Source organism: Coregonus lavaretus (assembly GCF_964263955.1).
Source record: "Coregonus lavaretus genome assembly, contig: HAP1_SCAFFOLD_4412, whole genome shotgun sequence".
NCBI classification, from domain to species: domain Eukaryota; kingdom Metazoa; phylum Chordata; class Actinopteri; order Salmoniformes; family Salmonidae; genus Coregonus; species Coregonus lavaretus.
In genome coordinates, this window is record NW_028164551.1 from 20047 (window position 1) to 41112 (window position 21066).

The following is a 21066-nucleotide window of genomic DNA, read 5'->3' on the forward strand; positions in this document are numbered from 1 at the left end:
AAGTGCTTCAAGTTCCTCGGCGTGCACATCACTGACAACCTGAAATGGTCCATCCACACAGACAGTGTGGTGAAGAAGGCGCAACAGCGCCTCTTCAACCTCAGGTTGCAGCTGTTCCAAAAATGTGAGTTCCCACAACTTCCAAGTGAACCAAATGTGCTAGCTGGGATGGGTGTTTTTCTCCAATTACAATTGAGTTATTGAGGAATGGCCAAGTCATCTTGGCTTTATCAGATGATCATATAATTATGAATAGTAATTATGGTAGGCGTCATACTTCTGTAATTTTATACATTTTAAGTTTACCCACATTGTAAATCCCAGTTTGAGCGAATTAGGTCTCCAAATAAGGAAGACAATGGTGGCAATTTATACTGTATAGCTGGCACTGCCAATAGAGATCTGAATCTTTATTCATGTGAGTGCTCTTCTGTTGAAATCCCAGGGTCGCATCCAGCAGGGAATTCTGACGTATACTACGTACAAGGGTGGAGCAAAACCCTGCTCACGCCTCTCCACAAACGATAACATTACGCAGAGAGGACGCTCGTTTGTGATTCGCGAGAGCTGGCCCTCCCTCCTAGTAGGTGGCCCAACCGGGATATATTTGTGTGCAGTGAATACGCAGAGACAAGCCGTGTACAAATCCGTCGGTTTTTGGAATTTGGTACTCCGGAGAGGGACCTATAGGCAGAGAGAAGCGAAAGGAACTGAATAAAGAAAGAGCACCACACTAAAAGGAACTGAAACACACAGTCGAAAATGTCTTCGAATAAAGACGATGGTGGATGGAAGAAGTTTATATGGGATTCGGACAAGGGGGAATTTTGTGGACGCACAGGGGGGAGTTGGTGTAAGTATGCCATTCTGATATTTATGATCATGTTAATTGGCCATTATGGCCAGGGGTTTTAATCGAAATTGTGATGGCTCTCAAATGGCGCGCCTATTGGGCAGTATGGAGCGAGCTCGGAGTCTTCATTTCATCGTGGTGCATAGCACCTGTTTGATTTGACTTTGCAGCAATGTGTGCTACAATGGTACGGTGTCAGAGTCTATATCATTGCCCGTCGCCACTTGTTCATGGCTCTCCATGTCTGTGTTGTGAGTAATAGCATATGGTGAACATGCGACCAGTTTTTGCTCATATTTCACTGTCACCTGTCCTTGCTAGGAACCTACTGCCTTATTCAAAGGAACAGCCTACCGACTGTTCCAAGCAAAGATGGGTTTTCATTTAAATCACACATCTTAAATCAATGTGAGAATCCAAATAGGTCGTGAAGGACAGTGGTGGGAATAGACGTAATATACATTATTAGAACATGATATTCTAAAGGTTCCAATCTTAATAGTACAGTAGGCTAGTTGATCACACCGCAGAGACGCAGCCGCCTGTGCCTGGAAGGAGACTAGAACTCCCCATCGCAGTAACATGATCTATACCTATGAGGATGGAATTACACAACATGTACATACTGTAGGGACTTAGTTTCATTTCCGATGTAAAATGACACAATCAAAGGGTTAAAAATGCATCATAGTCCAAGGTGATTCAAGGTGAAATGGCCTACTTGGAATTCTAGAGAGGACGTTCCATCTAGTGTTACTATTCGACGTGGATCCTGTGTCACTGCAATTAACAACGGAAATGGATTAACTAGACTAATTTTACTTTTCCCGTTTCCATCTGCATCCATGTCTTCCCTCGTCTCAATGTCACACAAGTAGCCTACATTTTCGGTATTTGGAGGACGACAGAGGAGAGACTTCATGTTGCAATTTTGCTTATTTTACTGACGCCCTCAAGTTGGTTGGTTTGGTCATTTACATCAACCGTGTTTTGTGTGTGCATTATCTCAAGGCCAAAACCTCTTTTGGATTTTTTCATTTCATTTATTATTATTTTTTACCCCATTTTGTCATTTTTCTTGTTGGGGGGGGGGGGGGTTACAGGTACAACACAACATAATTTCATATTTAGTTCAATAAATTGAGTATGAAAAGGAAACAGATAAAAGTGACCCTCCAACCCTACAGCAGTCCCCAACCCCACCCATTCAACATGTCTCCATCCATAACACACCGTAGGTTGGTTGTGATGTCCTTATAATTCTGCCAAGGAACAGGCGACATCTTCAGTAATGCGTAATTGATTGGGAACTGCTGTCTCCTATAGGATGTGACCCTTTGACATTGTCTTATGCACCACTAGGCCTATACAGTACTATCTCTGCAGGGCTTGTGGGGGAGGCAGGGTTGGGGGTGACTTGAGGAGATTCTAATTACTGCAGTAGTACTATGGCTGGACTCGGGGCGGCAGGTAACGTAGCGGTTAAGAGCGTTCGGCCAGTAACCGAAAGGTCGCTGGTTCGAATCCCGAGCGACTAGGTAAAAAAATCTGTCAATGTGCCCTTGAGCAGGGCACTTAACCCTAATTGCTCCTGTAAGTCACTCTGTATAAGAGCCTCTGCTAAATAACTAAAATGTACTATACCTGCAGGGGTGTTAATGGAGGGCCCAGGAGGAAGCAACAAATAAATACATTGTTTTACAAAAAATTATGTTAAAGGAAATACTGTGTATATGTAGTATTTAATTTGTATTTTTCTACTGCAACCGCCAACCACAGGAGGACTCAGGAGCCCGCTCTCAATGAGTGTAGACAGCCTGTTGCTCCCTGCTGCAGCTCAGCTAATCATCAGATGGGGGGAGGTATGGGGCCCACGTGGGTAACTGGGGGGCTCAGCCTCGATTGGGTAACTGATGTAATAAAAATAAACTGCATAATAAATACATAAATGTGACTGGTCAATTTTGAGTCAAGGGCTGGGTTCAAGCCCATAGGGGGCTCGAGGCATTTACATTTTTTTTTTGTATCATACTTTTTTATCCAACCACAGGAGCCCGATCTCAATGTTCAAAATACACCAGAGAGCATAATTTAGCCACAGAAGATCAATAGTTTATAAAAAAATTAAAATAACTTGTGGATTAAGTTTTATCGCAAGCAAAGACGGGTTTCTGCCAAAATAAAGGAAACTCCGACCTAAAGTGTCTTAAAAGGGTGTTGGGCCACCATGAGCTGCCAGAACAGCGTCAATGTGCCTTGGCATAGATTCTACAAGTGGACCTAAACCATGCCAGGAAAATGCACCCCACGCCGTAATATATATATATATATATATATATAATATATATATATATTACACACTACCGTTCGAAAGTTTGGAGTCACTTAGAAATGTCCTTGTTTTCGAAAGAAAAACATTTTTTTTGTCCATTTTAAAATAACATAAACTTGATCAGAAATACAGTGTAGACATTGTTAATGTTGTAAATGGCTATTGTAGCTGGAAACGGCAGATTTTTAATGGAATATCTACATAGGCGTACAGAGGCCCATTATTAGCAACCATCAGTCCTGTGTTCCAATGGCACCCCAAACTTTTGAACGGTAGTGTGTGTCACAATAAATAAATAAATATATGTATGTATGTATGTATGTATGTATGTATGTATATGTGTCGTTTACTCAAGTGTTTCCTTTATTTTGGCAGTTACCGTTATGCCTACAGTCGGGGAGGGCACAGTTTGTTGTGTTGTGGCCATAGACATATCATCCATAGAAGGGTTTTGTAACCTCTTACCCTGACAATTTGACTGTTAAACTCAACGGCCAGTCCTGACTTGAATGAGAACTGCCATCTATGGATTATATTTCTATGGTTGGTTGTGGCTGTTGGTTTGCCTTTTGCAGATCTCAAAATACATTTTAAAAAAGCCCTGGGGCCTATGATTTCTTAATCCTGCCCTGTGTACCTGTGCTGGTGTGATGCATATCCCAGCCTGCACATTTTGGTTCCTTGGAAGTTGTGGGAACGTATGTTTTTGGTTTCCCATTGGTTCTGAGTATGAAGCAATACGTTTCCCGACCTGTAAAACTGAACGTTTTTTTAAAATGTTCTGAAAACGGAAGTGAACATTTCACATGTTCTGGGAACGTACATTTTTAGGTTGCAGGGAGGTTCTGAGAATGTTCTACTATGGTTCCCTGAAAGTTTTCCTGGGAGGTTTTATTAACTTTCTGAGAATGGAAATTATAGGTTATTTTAAGGTAATTAAATAACGTTCTAAAAACATGTTTCAATAAGACTAACACTGCTAGCTTAGGTAACTGTTTTGAACTCCAAGCAGAGATAGGACACATGTACATTTAATTTTCTTAGGCATTAATCATGCAAACGCATTTCTTTTTTTATTGTGGCACATTGTCAGTGAGATTTGACCCTATGATCTTCTGTTCTCTATCCATGGAATTAGTCTACTGCGCCACCAGGATAGTGCTAGCATGTTGTTTTTAAAAAACTCATACAAAGCTGTTAATTTTAGTCTATTTAAACAGACTCCATTTTAAAGGAAACAAGCACTCATTAAGACCAAGTGTGGCCAATTAGTGGGCGTGACCAACACACCTGAACACACTTAACGAGAGGTTTTATTGATGCTGAGAATAGAATGTATGTTTTTAAATAACATTCTTAGAATGTTCTTAATGTTCTGAGAACATGACTTAAAATAGAACCATGAGGAAACTTTATTTTTAAGTACTTACATTCCCACAGAAGAACGTTGTTTCTTAAAGCTGCAGTATGTGACTTTGGGCGACCTGATCAAATTCACAAATATGAGTTATAGATCTGTCATTCTCATTGAAAGCAAGTCTAAGAAGTGGTAGATCCCGTTCTTAAGTTTCATTTTTGTGTCTTTTACTTTGTTTTGTACACCAGCTTCAAACAGCTGAAAATACAATGTTTTTGGTTATGGTACAAGGATTCTCGACACTATACTTGCTTGTTTTGTCACAAACTGAAATTAGGTCGAACTATTAGAATTTTAGCAACCAGGTAATGGGGGAGTGATTTCTGCATGGTGCCCTTTTTTAACGTTCTCTAAACAATTTGAGAACATAACTTTAAATAGAACCATGAGGAAATATACTGAAATTCCCACCTAAGAAACCTATGGTTCTCAGAACGTTATGTGCTAGCTGGGTAGTATCTATGTTTTGTATAAACAGATGAGCATGCAGGACAGCCTCCATTGTTATTGGGACCTGAATGTATTAATTTATTGGCCTTATTTGAGATGTGGGCACTATTTTTAGAGCAACCTAGTCTCTCGTGACAGGCCTAACAATTAAAGCTGAGTAGCTGGCTTGAGATTTGGTTCTGGGTGCTGAGATTAACAGCAACCAAAAGTAATTTGACAATTTTCTACTCTGAAGCCTGAAGTTGTTGTTCCCCTGGCTACTACTGTATGATCTACTGGTTACACTTCATTTTCATGCCCTCAGTGAAGAGGCAAGACAATGTCTACTACTGTTATGGGTGGATTACAATTTGGAATGGTAGCTTTGTGGTTAGGTTACCTCCTGCTCCCTCCATAGGAGACACAGGCTTCTCTGTCTGCATGCATTCTACCTATAAAGGTATCCCTGAGCCCAGGAGTGCATCACAAATGGTACCCTTTTCCCTATATCGTGGACTTCTTTTGACCAGCGCACTACATAGGGAATAGGGTGCCATTTGGGACGTATACCAGTTATGTATAGTCTGTGTCTGGACCAGGAACCCTAATGTAGAAACCAGGTGGGCTTGGATTAGTAGTAGAGCCAGCCAATGTATTTATCTAATTTAATGCGTTTGATAGTGTTGTGATCTGTGGGGCAATGACTAGGTGGTATATTGAGGTTTGACGATAGACACGCATGAGATTGAATTGGTCCAGTTGGAATTGGAACACTGCAGAAACACTAGTCTGACAAGACGCATTTGGCAGACATGCTGTTTCTCTTTCTTAAGCTGTACCCCTCTCGTCTCACTTTGTGGTGCAAGACATCACTTGTCTATTTGATGTTAAAATGGTAAGCATTTAAGTCCCCAACGTCACAAACACTACAGTCAAAAACGAAGGTGGGCAGAGGGGATCCACAGTCTACATATCTGAGGTGTTTAGTGTACTATACACACTGGCTCTGCAGGGCTGGTTAGGGTGGCAGGGTTGGGTTGACTTACTGCAGTAATACTAACGTTGGACTTGGGACTTCATTATGGGGAATGTTAATAGTTTTTCAGAGCAGATTTAACATTCTACAGTTGTGTAATGCTGGAGTTCTGTACGTGGCTTTTGTATGACTCAATTGAATGAGTGGAAATGGAGCTTGTCAGCAACATAACAGGATCTTAATGGCATGACTGGTGTTTGTGTAAAAACAAATGTCACAATCATCTGTCCTCCCCCTCTCTTGCATGGTGATGACCCATTTTCCTCTCTCTCTCTCTCCTTTTACAGTTAAAATTCTAGGGTTCTACTTAGTCTTCTATGCATTTCTGGCTGGAGTATTCATCGGCACCATCCAGGCCTTGCTTCTCACCCTCAGTAACTACAAACCCACCTGGCAAGACAGAGTTGCTCCCCCAGGTAAGGTATCGCTAAACACTGAGCCACTACTGCTGCCTGGGGATAGGACAGATGGTGTCCAAACACAGTGGCTTCGTTTGAAATGGCACCTTATTCCCTACCCACTGGTCAAAAGTAGTGCAATATGTAGGGGATAGGGTGCCATTTGGGACGCAGCCAGTGTCTAACATGCATGTTTGTATGTCTCAGAGGGATGGGTTATGTCCGTCAAACATCCTCTTATTGAATTTCACACTTTAACTCCTTAAGGAAGTCCCACTGTGAGATATCAGCTGAATTGACTTTAGCACTGCAGATGGGCCAGAAAGCAGGCAGGCAGGCAGGCATGTTACCGTTTGAGGTCATAAACACAGAGGACTCTTGTCTTTCAGGTAAACGGTGGGTGTCATCCATGCATGCAGCATGTGAAACTGTTTTTGTTACTGGTTCAGTGTCTATGGCCCTGGCTCATTTAGGCTAGCTTGTACAGTAGTATGCTTTCATCCAATAACAAACAGGTGAAATTAGATTTTTGGCAAAGATGTAGATAAGTGCTTCTGTCAAAATGAACTCTGGTCTAGTAGTGAACTGAATAAATGAACTCTGGTCTAGTAGTGAACTGAATAAATGAACTCTGGTCTAGTAGTGAACTGAATAATGGAAGTGTTATTCCAGTTACTGCAATCCTACATTTTGGTGTAGATAGTGGGTTGGTCAAGTGTTGCCAGTGTCACAATTAATGACATGACCTTGTCAAAGACTAGTAAGCTGCATTTGAACTATGTCTAAAGCCAGTTGAATGTTGAAGTATCCCAGCCCAGTCATTTGTCTGTCCGGGTGTATATATAGCCATGGTCTGCTCAGGGAACCCCCATTAGGAGGTGAGGTGAGGAGAGGTAGCTAGGCGTTGATGTGAGTTACTTTCCACAGGCTGGGGAGGTGGGGGCTGGGGGCTGGGATGGGCTGGTTGTAAATAAGGAAGCAGAAGAGAATAGGTGTGGACGTGTTTTGGATCTTGTCCCGTAGAGTAAAGACAGTTGTCTTTTGTTTGAAATGGGCTTTTCCCATTTACTGACCCATCTGCTAAGAACAATGACCGGGATTCACCTTCCTCTTCAAGAGTGTCTTCCAAAGTGTGGACTCTTCCATGTATGACTGCCTCACTGAAAGACTTCATTAGAAAACAAATTACACTGACTGTACTTAACATTACTGAGTATGAAACCAGTGTGTTAGTGTAAATAGAATGGTCACAAGTCCACTGAAACATTTATAGTCCTATTATAAAAGATTGTATTGCTAATAGTACTTTCTCTACTTCTGTAACATTGAAACTGATGGTGACTGTCTCTCTGTTCTCAGGCCTATCGCACACCCCACGCTCCGACAAGTCCGAGATCGCCTTCAACTTGAATGATGTGGAGACCTACTTGGCTTACACCAAGGCCATGAGAGAGTTCCTGGTTATGTACGACGAGGACAAACAGAGGGACCAGATGAAATACGAGGATTGTGGAGGTACGTGAAGTGGGCCCCTCTTGGGCCTGGTTCCATTCCGCTCTCTACCCCCTCCCCCTAGCTCCTAGTCCTACCCCCTCCCATGACACAGTCCTAAGAGGATGGAGGCTGGTGCTCAATGTGGTGGAAGCTCTACTTAGGTGGAGGTGGTGCCATCACCTTATAGCCTTTTGCTTATTGAATCCTTTCTGGTGTTCTAACATCGACCAGATGGGATAGGAACTAAGTGGTCAGGACATGGAATGGAATTGTGTATTGGCTTCTTCAGAGAGAAGGTGTATTTTTATATGAATTAGTTGAAGCGAGCAGCTGTGCCATCCTGTGCACAGCGTTTATTTTGTGATTTCCTTCTCCTCTCCCATTAGAGCAACCGGATGACTATAAGAACCGTGGTGACCTGGAGAGTGATGTGGGGATCAGGAAGGCCTGTCGCTTCCAGAGGACCTGGCTTGGGCCTTGCGCTGGCATCGAGGACAGAGACTTCGGCTTCAAGGATGGAAAACCCTGCCTGATCGTCAAGCTCAACAGGATCGTCAACTTCAGGCCAAGGGTAAATATCCTCAGGACATAACTTTCAGGCCTTATCAACCAGGACATATGAAAAGTTGACCTCTTGTACAAACCGGTCACTTTGATATTTCCAGTGGCCCCTGGTTGTTAGTTTATGCATATTTCCCCCAAAGTAGTAGTACATTATTGAATGCAAATCTACATATACTTTCTTAGGTAAAAGTGTTACTGTTTTTTAGCGTATGCTCTCCAAAGCAGATTTGTTTTGCCGCTCCTCACTCACTGTGTACCTGTCCTCCCTCCTTTCAGCCCCCCAGCTCCAATGACAGCATCCCTGAGGGAGCCCAGTCCAAGGTCCAGCCCAACGTCATGCCCATCTTCTGCACCAACAAGGTACAGTACGCCAGACGTGGAATGAGATGGAACCACATCAAATCAGAATGAATCATTCCAAAGTCGGTTGACCGTAATGTCAGTAAAGGAACATTGAAGCCTAAGGGAATGTTGACTTGAATGGGAATGTTCGTTCTAGCAATTCTAGAATTGCTTTCGAGGAATAGTCCCCATTCTGTCACTAAACCAGCTATTGTAAATGTGTTTCTGGGTAAAGGTTAGACCTCAGAATGACCAGAATAGCACCGTATTTCTCTTCTTTTGACCCTGTCACCCAATATCTTTGCAGAGAGAGGAGGACGCGGGTAAGATCGGCGAGGTGAAGTATTACGGCATTGGTGAAGGCTTCCCCCTCCAGTATTACCCCTACTACGGCAAGCTGCTTCACCCCCAGTACCTGCAGCCCCTGGTGGCCCTCCAGTTCGTCAACCTCACCATGAACACCGAGCTGCGCATCGAGTGCAGAGCCTACGGAGAGAACATCGGCTACAGCGAGAAGGACAAGTTCCAAGGGAAATTTGACGTTAAATTCACTGTCACCAACTTATGACCGCAGTTAGGTTCATAGCACTTTTTTTCTCTCCAGCCCCATCTCCCTCCTCAACCATTTCTCAAAAGTAACAAAATAATTTAGGAAAGGGAGTTGGGGTGGAAATGTTAAGTAAAAAAAATCACAACTAGTCTTGAACAAAACTCATAACATACGGGACGACACTTCATCTGTCTGCTTTACACTGGCTTCTCTGCTTCTGTCTAGGTTTAGAATGTAAGTCGCAGGAGGAGTAGCAATAGCATAAAGTATTTATTCTACTGTAAATGAAGAATATTCCTTGAGCCATGGGGACATGTTTCATTTATGACTGTAAATTGTAATTCCACTACTGATGTGTAGCGAGCCGTGTTTTGTCCCTCCTCCGTATTGCTGCCTTGTGTGGTTTCTATACATATTTTTGGAGTGTACAGTGCAGTAGTCGCATACATTGGTCCTTTCCAAGCCATGTTGTAACCTGTTTACTTATGTGAGCAAGCTTTAGCAGTCCAAGATGTGTATATACTATATATGAATACTTAATAATTGAAAAATATTGACACGGTACGCTCTGATCTCTTCTGGTCCGTGTGAGATAAAAGGTTGCACTCCAGGGAACTAGACCTACTCTTTCCTTCTTTTTGCCTTTATGTCTGATTGATTGTGGGAGAAATATTTTTACATCTTTTACTTTTAGAATCACTTTAAATGTGGGATAAGGGTTTTATTACGCTATTGTTTCAGACTTTTATTTTGTTCTATTTGATCTCACTCTTAATGTCGAGTTGTCTCCGGGTTGTTAGACTACTTTTGCCTTTTGTAGGGCAACGGTGCTAACTCTGCTTTTTAAAGATGATTGTTTCGCTGAATTACGTCACGTCATCTCACAACGTGGTGTAACTTTCTGATGAATGTTTTAGCCATTTTACATGGTGGAAGTAGGAGTTTTATATTTATGCGATTGTACATTTTTTTTTCTGCAGAAAAGTGTAATGTATAAATACAATACCAAAGTCACTGGTCCAAGTTGAGGAGAATCTTATCAGAAGCAGCACTGTACCCCGTGTTTTAGGATTTCTCGTCGATGTTAAGTGCTAAAAGTCAATGTCTAACATCAGTCACGTTACTATCAGGAGTTCTCATCCGCTCTTGTCATTTATTTAATCCCAGTACGAAAAAAAACTGAAATAAAATGATAACACAACTTTCTTTCTTTATTCCAGTTTCTCTCAAACAAAACCAATACACCGCTGTAAGGACACACTGCACCAGTCTAAAGTGGCGTCCTCTTCTTGTCTCCTTTTCTTTCAATATGCACAGATCTGAAAGAAAAGGACAGGACGGGTTCTACTATATTGCTGTGACCTTCCCTGTCATTTCAGATCAGTGACGATGGAAATAGAACTGCATCACACCGTTGATGTAGTCCTACCCTAGTCTGGGGTTTTTCAGTGACACACCACCTTACCTACTGGTATCTAGTGTCAGGTGAATAGTGAGGCTTGGCAAAGAGTTAAGGGTTGTTTATTTATGCATTTTGAACCCTGCAAAAAACACGTACGTTACATTTGAAGTGCCTATAATTAAAAGGAGACCATCTCCTATCTTCATCCAAACGGACTCCTTATCAACTCTAACCAGATGCTGACAGAGCAGGGGGAAATAAGTGCTGCAAAACCAGCTCCCCTCGGTGTCTGCCCTTCCTCTGTTTTCCTACAGCTAATGACTTCCAGAACTAATGACCGTCAAGGTCAACTCGTGCATTTCAAAATATTTGATTTGACCTGTTTGTTTTTTGCAACGACATGACACAATAGAGAAACCGCTTGTGGAATTATTATTTTTAGGTACATTGTCGGCTTGGAAAAGAAACTACAAACCACCTAGAAATCAAAGGATGTTACAGAGAGCTGTCAATGCTAACATGTTAAGTAAGGGACGTTAGATGGTTTTTAGCTACTAGTCTGTTGCCATGGTTACCACAGCTCATCTCCTGAGAGACTACTGCCATGGTTACCACAGCTCAGCTAGCCTCCAGGCTTATGACACATCACCTGGGTGACTGACTAACACCATGTTGCTCATTCTGTGTATGTGGAAAGGTCTAGCCCTTGATCATGACTCTCAGGTCCATTACATTACACATAAGAGTCATTGGACGAAGGTGTCTTATGTATGGGGGAGTTTTGTTAAGAGCCCCAATGCTTGGTCTGAACATTAATAGCGTGCATCACTTGTGGTATGGGTTTGGAAGCATAAGGACCTTATTTGTCATATCAGCAAGAAATACTTTTCTATAAACAAAAGGTTAAATTGATACACACCTTTATAGGGTTAGGATTAGCGTTCCCACACGGCCTTATCGCCATGTTACAGCACGTGTTTACAGAAGACAGACGGAAGACGGGACCACCTGGGCTAATTAGCTATCTAGCATGCGCCGAACACCTGTGTGAAATGGAAGAAGGCCGCGTAGAAACGTGTTGTCACTGAAATATACTGTTGGCTGCAACTGTGATAAAGCCTTTTAAAACAGTGTACAGCACAGGAGGTTGGTGGCACCTTCCGGAGACATTTGAAACCCCACCTCTTTAAGGAATACCTGGGATAGGATAAAGTAATCCTTCTACCCCCCCTTACTCCCCCCCCCCCCCCAAAAAAAAACAAACATTGTTTTTTTTGTTTTTTTATTTCACCTTTATTTAACCAGGTAAACCAGTTGAGAACAAGTTCTCATTTACAACTGCGACCTGGCCAAGATAAAGCAAAGCAGTGCGATAAAAACAACAACACAGAGTTACATATGGGGTAAAACAAAACAAAGTCAAAAATACAACAGAAATACATATAATATACAGTGTGCAAATTTAGCAAGTTATGGAGGTAAGGCAATAAAATAGGCTATAGTGCAAAATAATTACAATTAGTATTAACACTGGAATGATAGATGTGCAAGAGATGATGTGCAAATAGAGATACTGGGGTACAAATGAGCAAAATAAATAACAATATAGGGATGAGGTAGTTGGGCGGGCTAATTTCAGATGGGCTGTGTACAGGTGCAGTGATCGGTAAGGTGCTCTGACAACTGATGCTTAAAGTTAGTGAGGGAGATAAGTGTCTCCAGCTTCAGAGATTGTTGCAATTTGTTCCAGTCATTGGCAGCAGAGAACTGGAAGGAATTGCGGCCAAAGGAGGTGTTGGCTTTGGGGATGACCAGTGAGATATACCCGCTGGAGCGCAGACTACGGGTGGGTGTTGCTATGGTGACCAATGAGCTAAGATAAGGCGGGGATTTGCCTAGCAGTGATTTATAGATGGCCTGGAGCCAGTGGGTTTGGCGACGAATATGTAGTGAGGACCAGCCAACAAGAGCGTACAGGTCACAGTGGTGGGTATTATATGGGGCTTTGGAGACAAAACGGATGGCACTGTGATAGACTACATCCAATTTGCTGAGTAGAGTGTTGGAGGCTATTTTGTAAATGACATCGCCGAAGTCAAGGATCGGTAGGATAGTCAGTTTTACGAGGGCATGTTTGGCAGCATGAGTGAAGGAGGCTTTGTTGCGAAATAGGAAACCGATTCTAGATTTAACTTTGGATTGGAGATTCTTAATGTGAGTCTGGAAGGAGAGTTTACAGTCTAACCAGACACCTAGATATTTGTAGTTGTCCACATACTCTAGGTCAGACCCGTCGAGAGTAGTGATTCTAGTCGGGTGGGCGGGTGCAAGCAGCGTTCGGTTGACGAGCATGCAATTCGTTTTACTAGTGTTTAAGAGCAGTTGGAGGCTACTGAAGGAGTGTTGTATGGAATTGAAGCTCGTTTGGAGGTTTGTTAACACAGTGTCCAATGAAGGGCCAGATGTATACAAAATGGTGTCGTCTGCGTAGAGGTGGATCTGAGAGTCACCAGCAGCAAGAGCGACGTCATTGATATACACAGAGAAAAGAGTCGGCCCAAGAATTGAACCCTGTGGCACCCCCATAGAGACTGCCATAGGTCCAGACAACAGGCCCTCCGATTTGACACATTGAACTCTATCTGAGAAGTAGTTGGTGAACCAGGCGAGGCAGTCATTTGAGAAACCAAGGCTATTTAGTCTGCCAATAAGAATGCGGTGGTTGACAGAGTCGAAAGCCTTGGCCAGGTCAATGAAAACGGCTGCACAGTACTGTCTATTATCGATCGCGGTTATAATATCGTTTAGGACCTTGAGCGTGGCTGAAGTGCACCCATGACCAGCTCGGAAACCGGATTGCATAGCGGAGAAGGTACGGTGGGATTCGAAATGGTCGGTGATCTGTTTGTTGACTTGGCTTTCAAAAACTTTTGAAAGGCAGGGCAGGATGGATATGGGTCTGTAACAGTTTGGATCTAGAGTGTCACCCCCTTTGAAGAGGGGGATGACCGCGGCAGCTTTCCAATCTCTGGGGATCTCAGACGTTACGAAAGAGAGGTTGAACAGGCTAGTAATAGGGGTTGCGACAATTTCGGCGGCTAGTTTTAGAAAGAAAGGGTCCAGATTGTCTAGCCCAGATGATTTGTAGGGGTCCAGATTTTGCAGCTCTTTTAGAACATCAGCTGTCTGGATTTGTGTGAAGGAGAAGCGGGGGGGGGCATGTAAAGTGGTTATACGTAAATGTAAATGTAAAATGAGAACGGGCTCGTGGTAACGGCTGGAGCGGAATCGGTGGAATGGTATCAAATACTGCAAAGACATGATTTCCATGTGTTTTATGCCATTCCATTTGCTCCATTCCGGCCATTATTATGAGCCAACCTCCCCTCAGAAGCCTCCTGTGGTCTACAGTAAGTCTATATTTTGTATTTGTGAAATTATTAAGTAAAGGGCTTTACATTTCTAGAACCGTATCGCTATTGAGAATCGATTCACATTTAACTGGAGTGTCAGCGCCAGTCTACCTCTGAAAATAACATGGAAGGTCCTTGGATCTTAAGGAGAAATGGTAGGCTCCTTAAGAGTACATCTTGGACTACAGAAAGGCTAGCTTTTTACTAAGGACTCTATTCAATATGTAAAGCTGAAGCTTTATTGATTCCACTATAGAAATGTAAAGGTAATTTCCGATTGAGCAGACATATGCAGCGTTTACAGTCTCCGCTAAAGTGGGAACGTTGCCTTTAAATTTCAATCACGCTGTAAAGCTGAACTTCACATATTTTTATTTATTTGTACCTTTATTTAACTAGGCAAGTCAGTTAAGAACAAATTCTTATTTACAATGACGGCCTACACCGGCCAAACCCGGACGACGCTGGGCCAATTGTGCGCCGCCCTATGGGACTCCCAATCACGGCCGGTTGTGATACAGCCTGGAATCGAACCAGGAGGTCTGTAGTGACGCTTCAAACACTGAGATGCAGTGCCTTAGACTGCTGCGCCACTCGGAAGCCTATTGAATAGGGCCCTGATACAGTTTGGCTCTGGTTCCAAGTTTTATCAGAAGGGATATAGCTTGTCTAAAATAAACATTGAGGTTGTTGTTAGCAAACTTCAAGTCAAGTGCAATACAGTAAAATGAGGGATGACAGCCATACTGAGTAGTTGCGGTGTTTCCTTCCTCAGGCCTACCTGTCAGCTACTCCACCACCGAAGGTTCCTCCTCTTGGATTTCGTCTCTAACACATGCAGCAGCAACTTAATCTCAGCAGCTCTATTTTGGTTTTCCATCAGAAAGGTTTTTATGAATGGGAGCCCTGTGTGTTTGCCACCGGGAGCTCAAATTAGGAGGAGTGGAGTGACTGTGCAATTTCCAACTCGTCTCAGTAGTGCTGTGAGAGGGCCGGGGTGAGGGTGGCCAGGCAGCGTAGACTGACTGGTGGACTGACTGCCCGTTTGCATCTGAAATAGTACCCTATTCCCTATATAGTGCACTACACCTGGTCAAAAGTAGTGCACTATATAGGGTACCATTTCTAACATAGTTCCTGACTGCCTGTTGAGACCTGGCTGGCTTCCCTTTCTGTAATTACATTAAGTAGCCAGGGCGACCAGGACAGGAGTGGCAGCGGCCCAACAGTGGGGTTCTGTTTCGGACTCCTGTATGGGGATACATCACGAGACAGAGGCGTATCTATCTGACCGGTGGCGGGAGGGCGGGAGCAGGCAGTAGCCTCAGGGGTATGGCGGACGGAGGTCCCAGCACAGTGTCAGCCAACTAGGCGACGGGCGGGCGGGCAGGCGGGAGATAGCTTAATGAGACAGTGTGTGAGATGGGTGGCCGGGGAACCTGTTGTGGGCCAGGAGCCAGGGCACTGCAGGGAGGAGGGGGCTTTAGAGGACACTGGGAGAAGAGTAGAGGGCACAGAGGACAGAGCCATGACAGAGAACACTAGAGTTTAGTTTACCTCAGGCCCATGGTCTTGGTTTGGGAAACCTTCTGGATTTTCATTCCACCCCACCACAACACACACTCTCTAACCTCATTACCACAACACACACTCTCTCTAACATCATTATCACAATACACACTCTCTCTAACATCATTATCACAACACACACTCTTTTTAACATCATTATCACAACACACTCTCTCTCTAACATCATTATCAAAACACACACACTAACATCCTTATCACAACACACATACTACCATCATTATCACAACACACACTCTCTTTATCATTATCACAACACACATACTATTCACTGATGCACATACAGTAGGCTACACCACTCGTAAAAATATACACACACACCTCTCAGTACACACACACCTCTCACTACACACACACACCTCTCAGTGCACACACCTCTCAGTATACACACACCTCTCAGTACACACACACACCTCTCAGTACACACACACACACACACACACACCTCTCAGTGAACACACATACACACCTCTCGGTACACACACACACCTCTCAGTACACACACACACCTCTCAGTACACACACACACACACACACACCTCTCAGTGTAGTGTTTCTGTTGTTGAACCTGACTCCAGGGGCCCATAGCTGGCTGATTATTGCTGCTGTATTGCGTCTGTCTGTCATCATGACTTATTCATTGACTGCTACACTGAAACCTGATCCCCAGAGAGAACTGTGCACGGCAGACATATGCACCAGCACCACTGGATTCACTTTCTCACCTGGCTCTACTCCCTGTTTCTAGGCTACTGACTCACAGACTAGGGGGGGGGGTGGAAACCTCTACACACTGATAGACAATTGACAATCATCATTACTGTACAACCATCCTAAGTGAGACAGAGAGCACTGTCTGCATGGAAAGGCTTCGTTCCCACAACTTGGTTTTAAATACTGCGCTTTGTGTTTCAAAGGAAGGTTTTCTGTGCCAAAGAAAGAGAGAAGCCCCGTTTATACCTGGTTCTAACATGCGCCCTTTGTCCTGATCTTGTCCACATTCTGATTGTGCCCACATTTTTAGACGCATTGTGATCTGATCTTCCTGACCACCTCCGGAGGTAGTCAGACACGCATTGTGTCTGGATATCAATCAAGTGTAAACAGATCTGGCTGGTCAAACCATTTAAATCATCATTACACCGGCCTCTAAAATCATTGACAAGTAGTACCATTGACTTATGGCATCAGTAACTGTCTTAAAATAAATAAATCCATATTATTTTGAAAGAATATCTGGCACCAGCTAATGTGGTCACAATGTGGACACGAGACACATTTCAATACAATGTGTAGACGCGACAAACCTTGATCAGATAGTGATTGGATCACATTGATCAGATCACAAAACTCACAATTTAGCACAAGGTGTGAACGAGGCTATTGAGAGAGAGAAAGAGAGCAGGAGAGGTTAAGAGAGAGAGAAGGAGAGAATGAGAGATGAGGAGAGAGAGAGCACCTCCCTGATCCTTCAGGTCATCGTGATAAGGCATTATGGTTACATTTAGATACTATCTGGTTCTCAGGACAGAGTGTTCTTCTGGACTGGCTTTAAATGAGAGAGAGTTAGATCAGATTAAACAACAACAAACCTGATTTCTGCTCCGCCAAGCTGCCATTGTGGCTCTGTAGCTCGGTTCTCCCAGCACTTGGTGGTGCCTGGGAAAGCAACCGTGATGTGTCATTTGGAGATAGAGAGGAGTGACCATGCGTCATCGTCTTTATCAATCCCAGTGAAAAAGAGGAGATATGTTGTGAGTGGGTTGGATGGATTTTATGGGGAAGTGTAATTCAACTCAAAAAAAAATAAGTATTGAGGAAGTGTATGATGACATCATGTAGCAGGTCTAAGAAAATACACACATGCAAACAAACAAAACAAGGCAATTTGATTGGGAGTTGGGGTCTTCCGCATAAAATGAAGGAGAGAGAGAGGGACAAAAGAGAGATCGTGAGAGGAAGTAAGAGAGTGTAATGGCACACAGGCCTCCATTTCCTCACAACACTGACAGCTAGGACACCTTAAAGAGAGAGGACATTGACATCAACAGAGGAGGCCCCATGTACCTGCAAGTCAATACCCTACTAGCGTTACGTAAGAACTGCCTCCTTGCAGAGAGAGATGAGAGGAGGGGCTGCACAACGAATACACACGACCTGATGGGCCGAGAAGACGAGAGTTGTGGCGTCTCTGGGAAGACCACCTTCACACTGAGGTGTCGTCAGTGTTCACGAGGTGCTGAGGTATTTTCCGATTTTATGTCTGAGCTTCAAATAGTGTCCTTCTCAGGTTAGTATGTAACGAATATTAGAGGAGGAACAGAACAGTCCCAAGTAATAACATGTTAGGTAGCATGCCTATGTCATGAAGTGGATTGTCAAATGTGTAGTTGGAGAATAGAGGGGGTTTTCTGGGGTAGGACGGGTTTTACACTGTAGGTTCACACATGGAGGATTTATGGAGAGCGAAGCCTTATTGCATCTACTAGCTAGCTCTAGGAGAGTGGGTCTGTGTGTCCCTTCCCTGAGCGAAGTCTGAAGCCAGGAGAGGAGAAGAGCAGCCCGCCTCCCCACAGACCTATCAGACAGGAGCTAAACAGGCGCCATGGCAACAGGCCAGGCTGGCTGCACACATGCCAAGCGAGCGTGCACGTGCTACACTGGTTCCCCCCACCTATCCCCCCTCACACATAGCCCCTAGACCTCCTCCCGGCCTCGAGCTTCGGGGGATGGGTCTCCTACAGCATCACTGGTCATGTGACCTCCTACAGGGGCTAGTAGTAGTAACATGGCAGGGAGATCTCTGTGGTCCCTGACCTTCACAGGAGGGGGAGAGGGCTGATGACATCACTGGGCTCGACAGGGGAGAGGCTCCACCTGATTGGCCAATTGGCTTTTATCACATCTGAGCAGAGCTAAGAATTAAGCCAGCCAGGGAGCATGATAACAACATTGATGCTCCTCGGAGTGTGCATAGAAGAGAGGCAATGTTTGTTGACATGAGACGTTAGGAAGGGGGTAGGAACGTTTGAAATAGGATGCGTTGTTCCGTGGCAACAAGCAATCTCAGTTTTAGAGTGGTACTCAAGGGGGCTTAGAGCTTTGAGAGTGAAGGCTGGTAGAGATCCATGCAAACATTAAATGTATTTGATAGAAAAAAAACGTCGAGCTGCAAGATATCTCAAGGTGAAATATAAACCGCCATCGTGTCAGCTTGGCCCAGGACTCAAGGACTGTTTCACAGCAGAATATGACAAAGTTGCCCCTATGTGCTGATTTAAGGACAGTTTCACATCTCCCTCCCTAGTGATTAAGGTCAGGTTTGGGGGAGACTAAACTGATTTCACACCTATGCCTATGGGCAGCTTCCACCTGGACATTCTGCTGCTCTTTGTATCCCCTAGATCAGGGGTGTCAAACTCATTTTTTTGCTCAGGGGCCACATGGAGGAAAATCTATTCCCAAGTGGGCCGGACCGGAAAAATCATGGTATATATAACTTAAAAACAACAACTTCAGATTGTTTTCTTTGTTTTAATACGATCAACATACAACATAAAGCTGGAGCCTGAGGACAGTGTGTCCAAAATAGTACAAGCACAACATCACTATTAATCATAAAACACGTCAAGTTTATTTGAAAATTCTAAAGAAAAAGAACACACAAACACACAATGCCTCAGTGATTAACAGAACTGTTTCACAGATCACAGAACTATATCAGGGTGTCATTTCTCAGGCAGAAATGTAGATAAAAATAATGAAATCCTGTTCCCCAAACAAGTGCAAGAACCACAGAGTCAAGAATAGGTTAAATATACAAATAAAATAAAATCAATTAAAAACAATAGCACATCAACATAAAAACATATAAACATAAAGCTGGAGCCTGAGGACAGTGTCCAAAAGCACAACATCACTATTAATCATAAAACACCTCAAGTTATTTGAAAGTTCTGAGGACAAAGAACACACAAACACACAATGCCTCAGTGATTCACAGAAGTATATCACAGATCACAGAACTATATCAGGGTGTCATTTCTCAGGCAGAAATGTAGATAAAAATAATGAAATCCTGTTCCCCAAACAAGTGCAAGAACCACAGAGTCAAGAATAGGTTAAATATACAAATAAAATAAAATCAATTAAAAACAATAGCACATCAACATAAAAACATATAAACATAAAGCTGGAGCCTGAGGACAGTGTCCAAAAGCACAACATCACTATTAATCATAAAACACCTCAAGTTATTTGAAAGTTCTGAGGACAAAGAACACACAAACACACAATGCCTCAGTGATTCACAGAAGTATATCACAGATCACAGAACTATATCAGGGTGTCATTTCTCAGGCAGAAATGTAGATAAAAATAATGAAATCCTGTTCCCCAAACAAGTGCAAGAACCACAGAGTCAAGAATAGGTTAAATATACAAATAAAATAAAATCAATTAAAAACAATAGCACATCAACATAAAAACATATAAACATAAATCTGAAAGCGTTGCTCAAACTCCCGTAACAGTCCAGTTATTTTATCTTTGAACCGCTTCATGTCTGCCACATGTTGGGTCGCGCACACATTTTTCAGACAGGGGAAGTGAGCTGCATCACCACCGGCAAGTTGCGTCTCCCACAATGACAGCTTCAACTTGAAAGAACGTATGCTGTCATAATACTGCGTGACAACTTTGTTGCGCCCTTGCAGCTGTTTGTTCAAGTTATTCAGGTGCTCTGTAACATCCACCATAAATGCAAGGTCCGGCATCCATTCTGCGGAATGAAATTCTAACACTGGTTTGCCCTTTTCTTCCATGAACTGTTCAATTTCTTCTCGTAAATCAAAGAAATGCCTCAGCACAGCACCTCGGCTAAACCATCTTACCTCAGTGTGGTATGGCAGGCCATAGATGTGGTCTTTCTCTCTGAGAAGGCTGTCAAACTGACGGTGATTCAGGCTTCTGGATCGGATGAAATTAACAGTTTGGATGACCACCTTCATGACGTTATCCATCTTTAATGACTCCTGGTGCAAAATACAGTGAAAAGTCAAAAAATCACGTCCTCCATTTGCAGATTGCACTTTCTCTCTGAACTTTGTCACAACGCCTGCTTTTTTCCCGATCATTGAGGGCGCACCATCTGTAGCCAGGCTGACAGCGCGGGACCAGTCCACTCCGACCCTGTCCAGCGCGCCGACGAGTGCGGTAAAAATATCAGCTGCTGTCGTTGTATCTGTCAT

General features: G+C 43.4%; 1 protein-coding gene across 1 annotated transcript; it reads left to right on the forward strand.

Moving 5' to 3' along the window:
- The first annotated feature begins 613 nt into the window (after window positions 1-613).
- On the forward strand, window positions 614-10616 carry LOC311116905 (sodium/potassium-transporting ATPase subunit beta-233-like). The gene is made up of 6 exons (XM_084191929.1): window positions 614-853; window positions 6355-6483; window positions 7825-7980; window positions 8346-8530; window positions 8800-8883; window positions 9173-10616. Exons 1-6 carry the CDS (start codon window positions 763-765, stop codon window positions 9431-9433), a joined length of 906 nt encoding a protein of 301 aa, XP_084048055.1. The 5' UTR covers window positions 614-762; the 3' UTR covers window positions 9434-10616.
- Window positions 10617-21066: the final 10450 nt, after the last annotated feature.

Coding starts and splice junctions, on each gene's coding strand:
- LOC311116905 (XM_084191929.1), top strand. CDS start 763: ATGTCTTCGAATAAAGACGATGGTGGATGGAAGAAGTTTATATGGGAT. Junction 854..6,354: donor ACGCACAGGGGGGAGTTGGT/GTAAGTATGCCA, acceptor CTCCTTTTACAG/TTAAAATTCTAGGGTTCTAC. Junction 7,981..8,345: donor GAAATACGAGGATTGTGGAG/GTACGTGAAGTG, acceptor CTCTCCCATTAG/AGCAACCGGATGACTATAAG.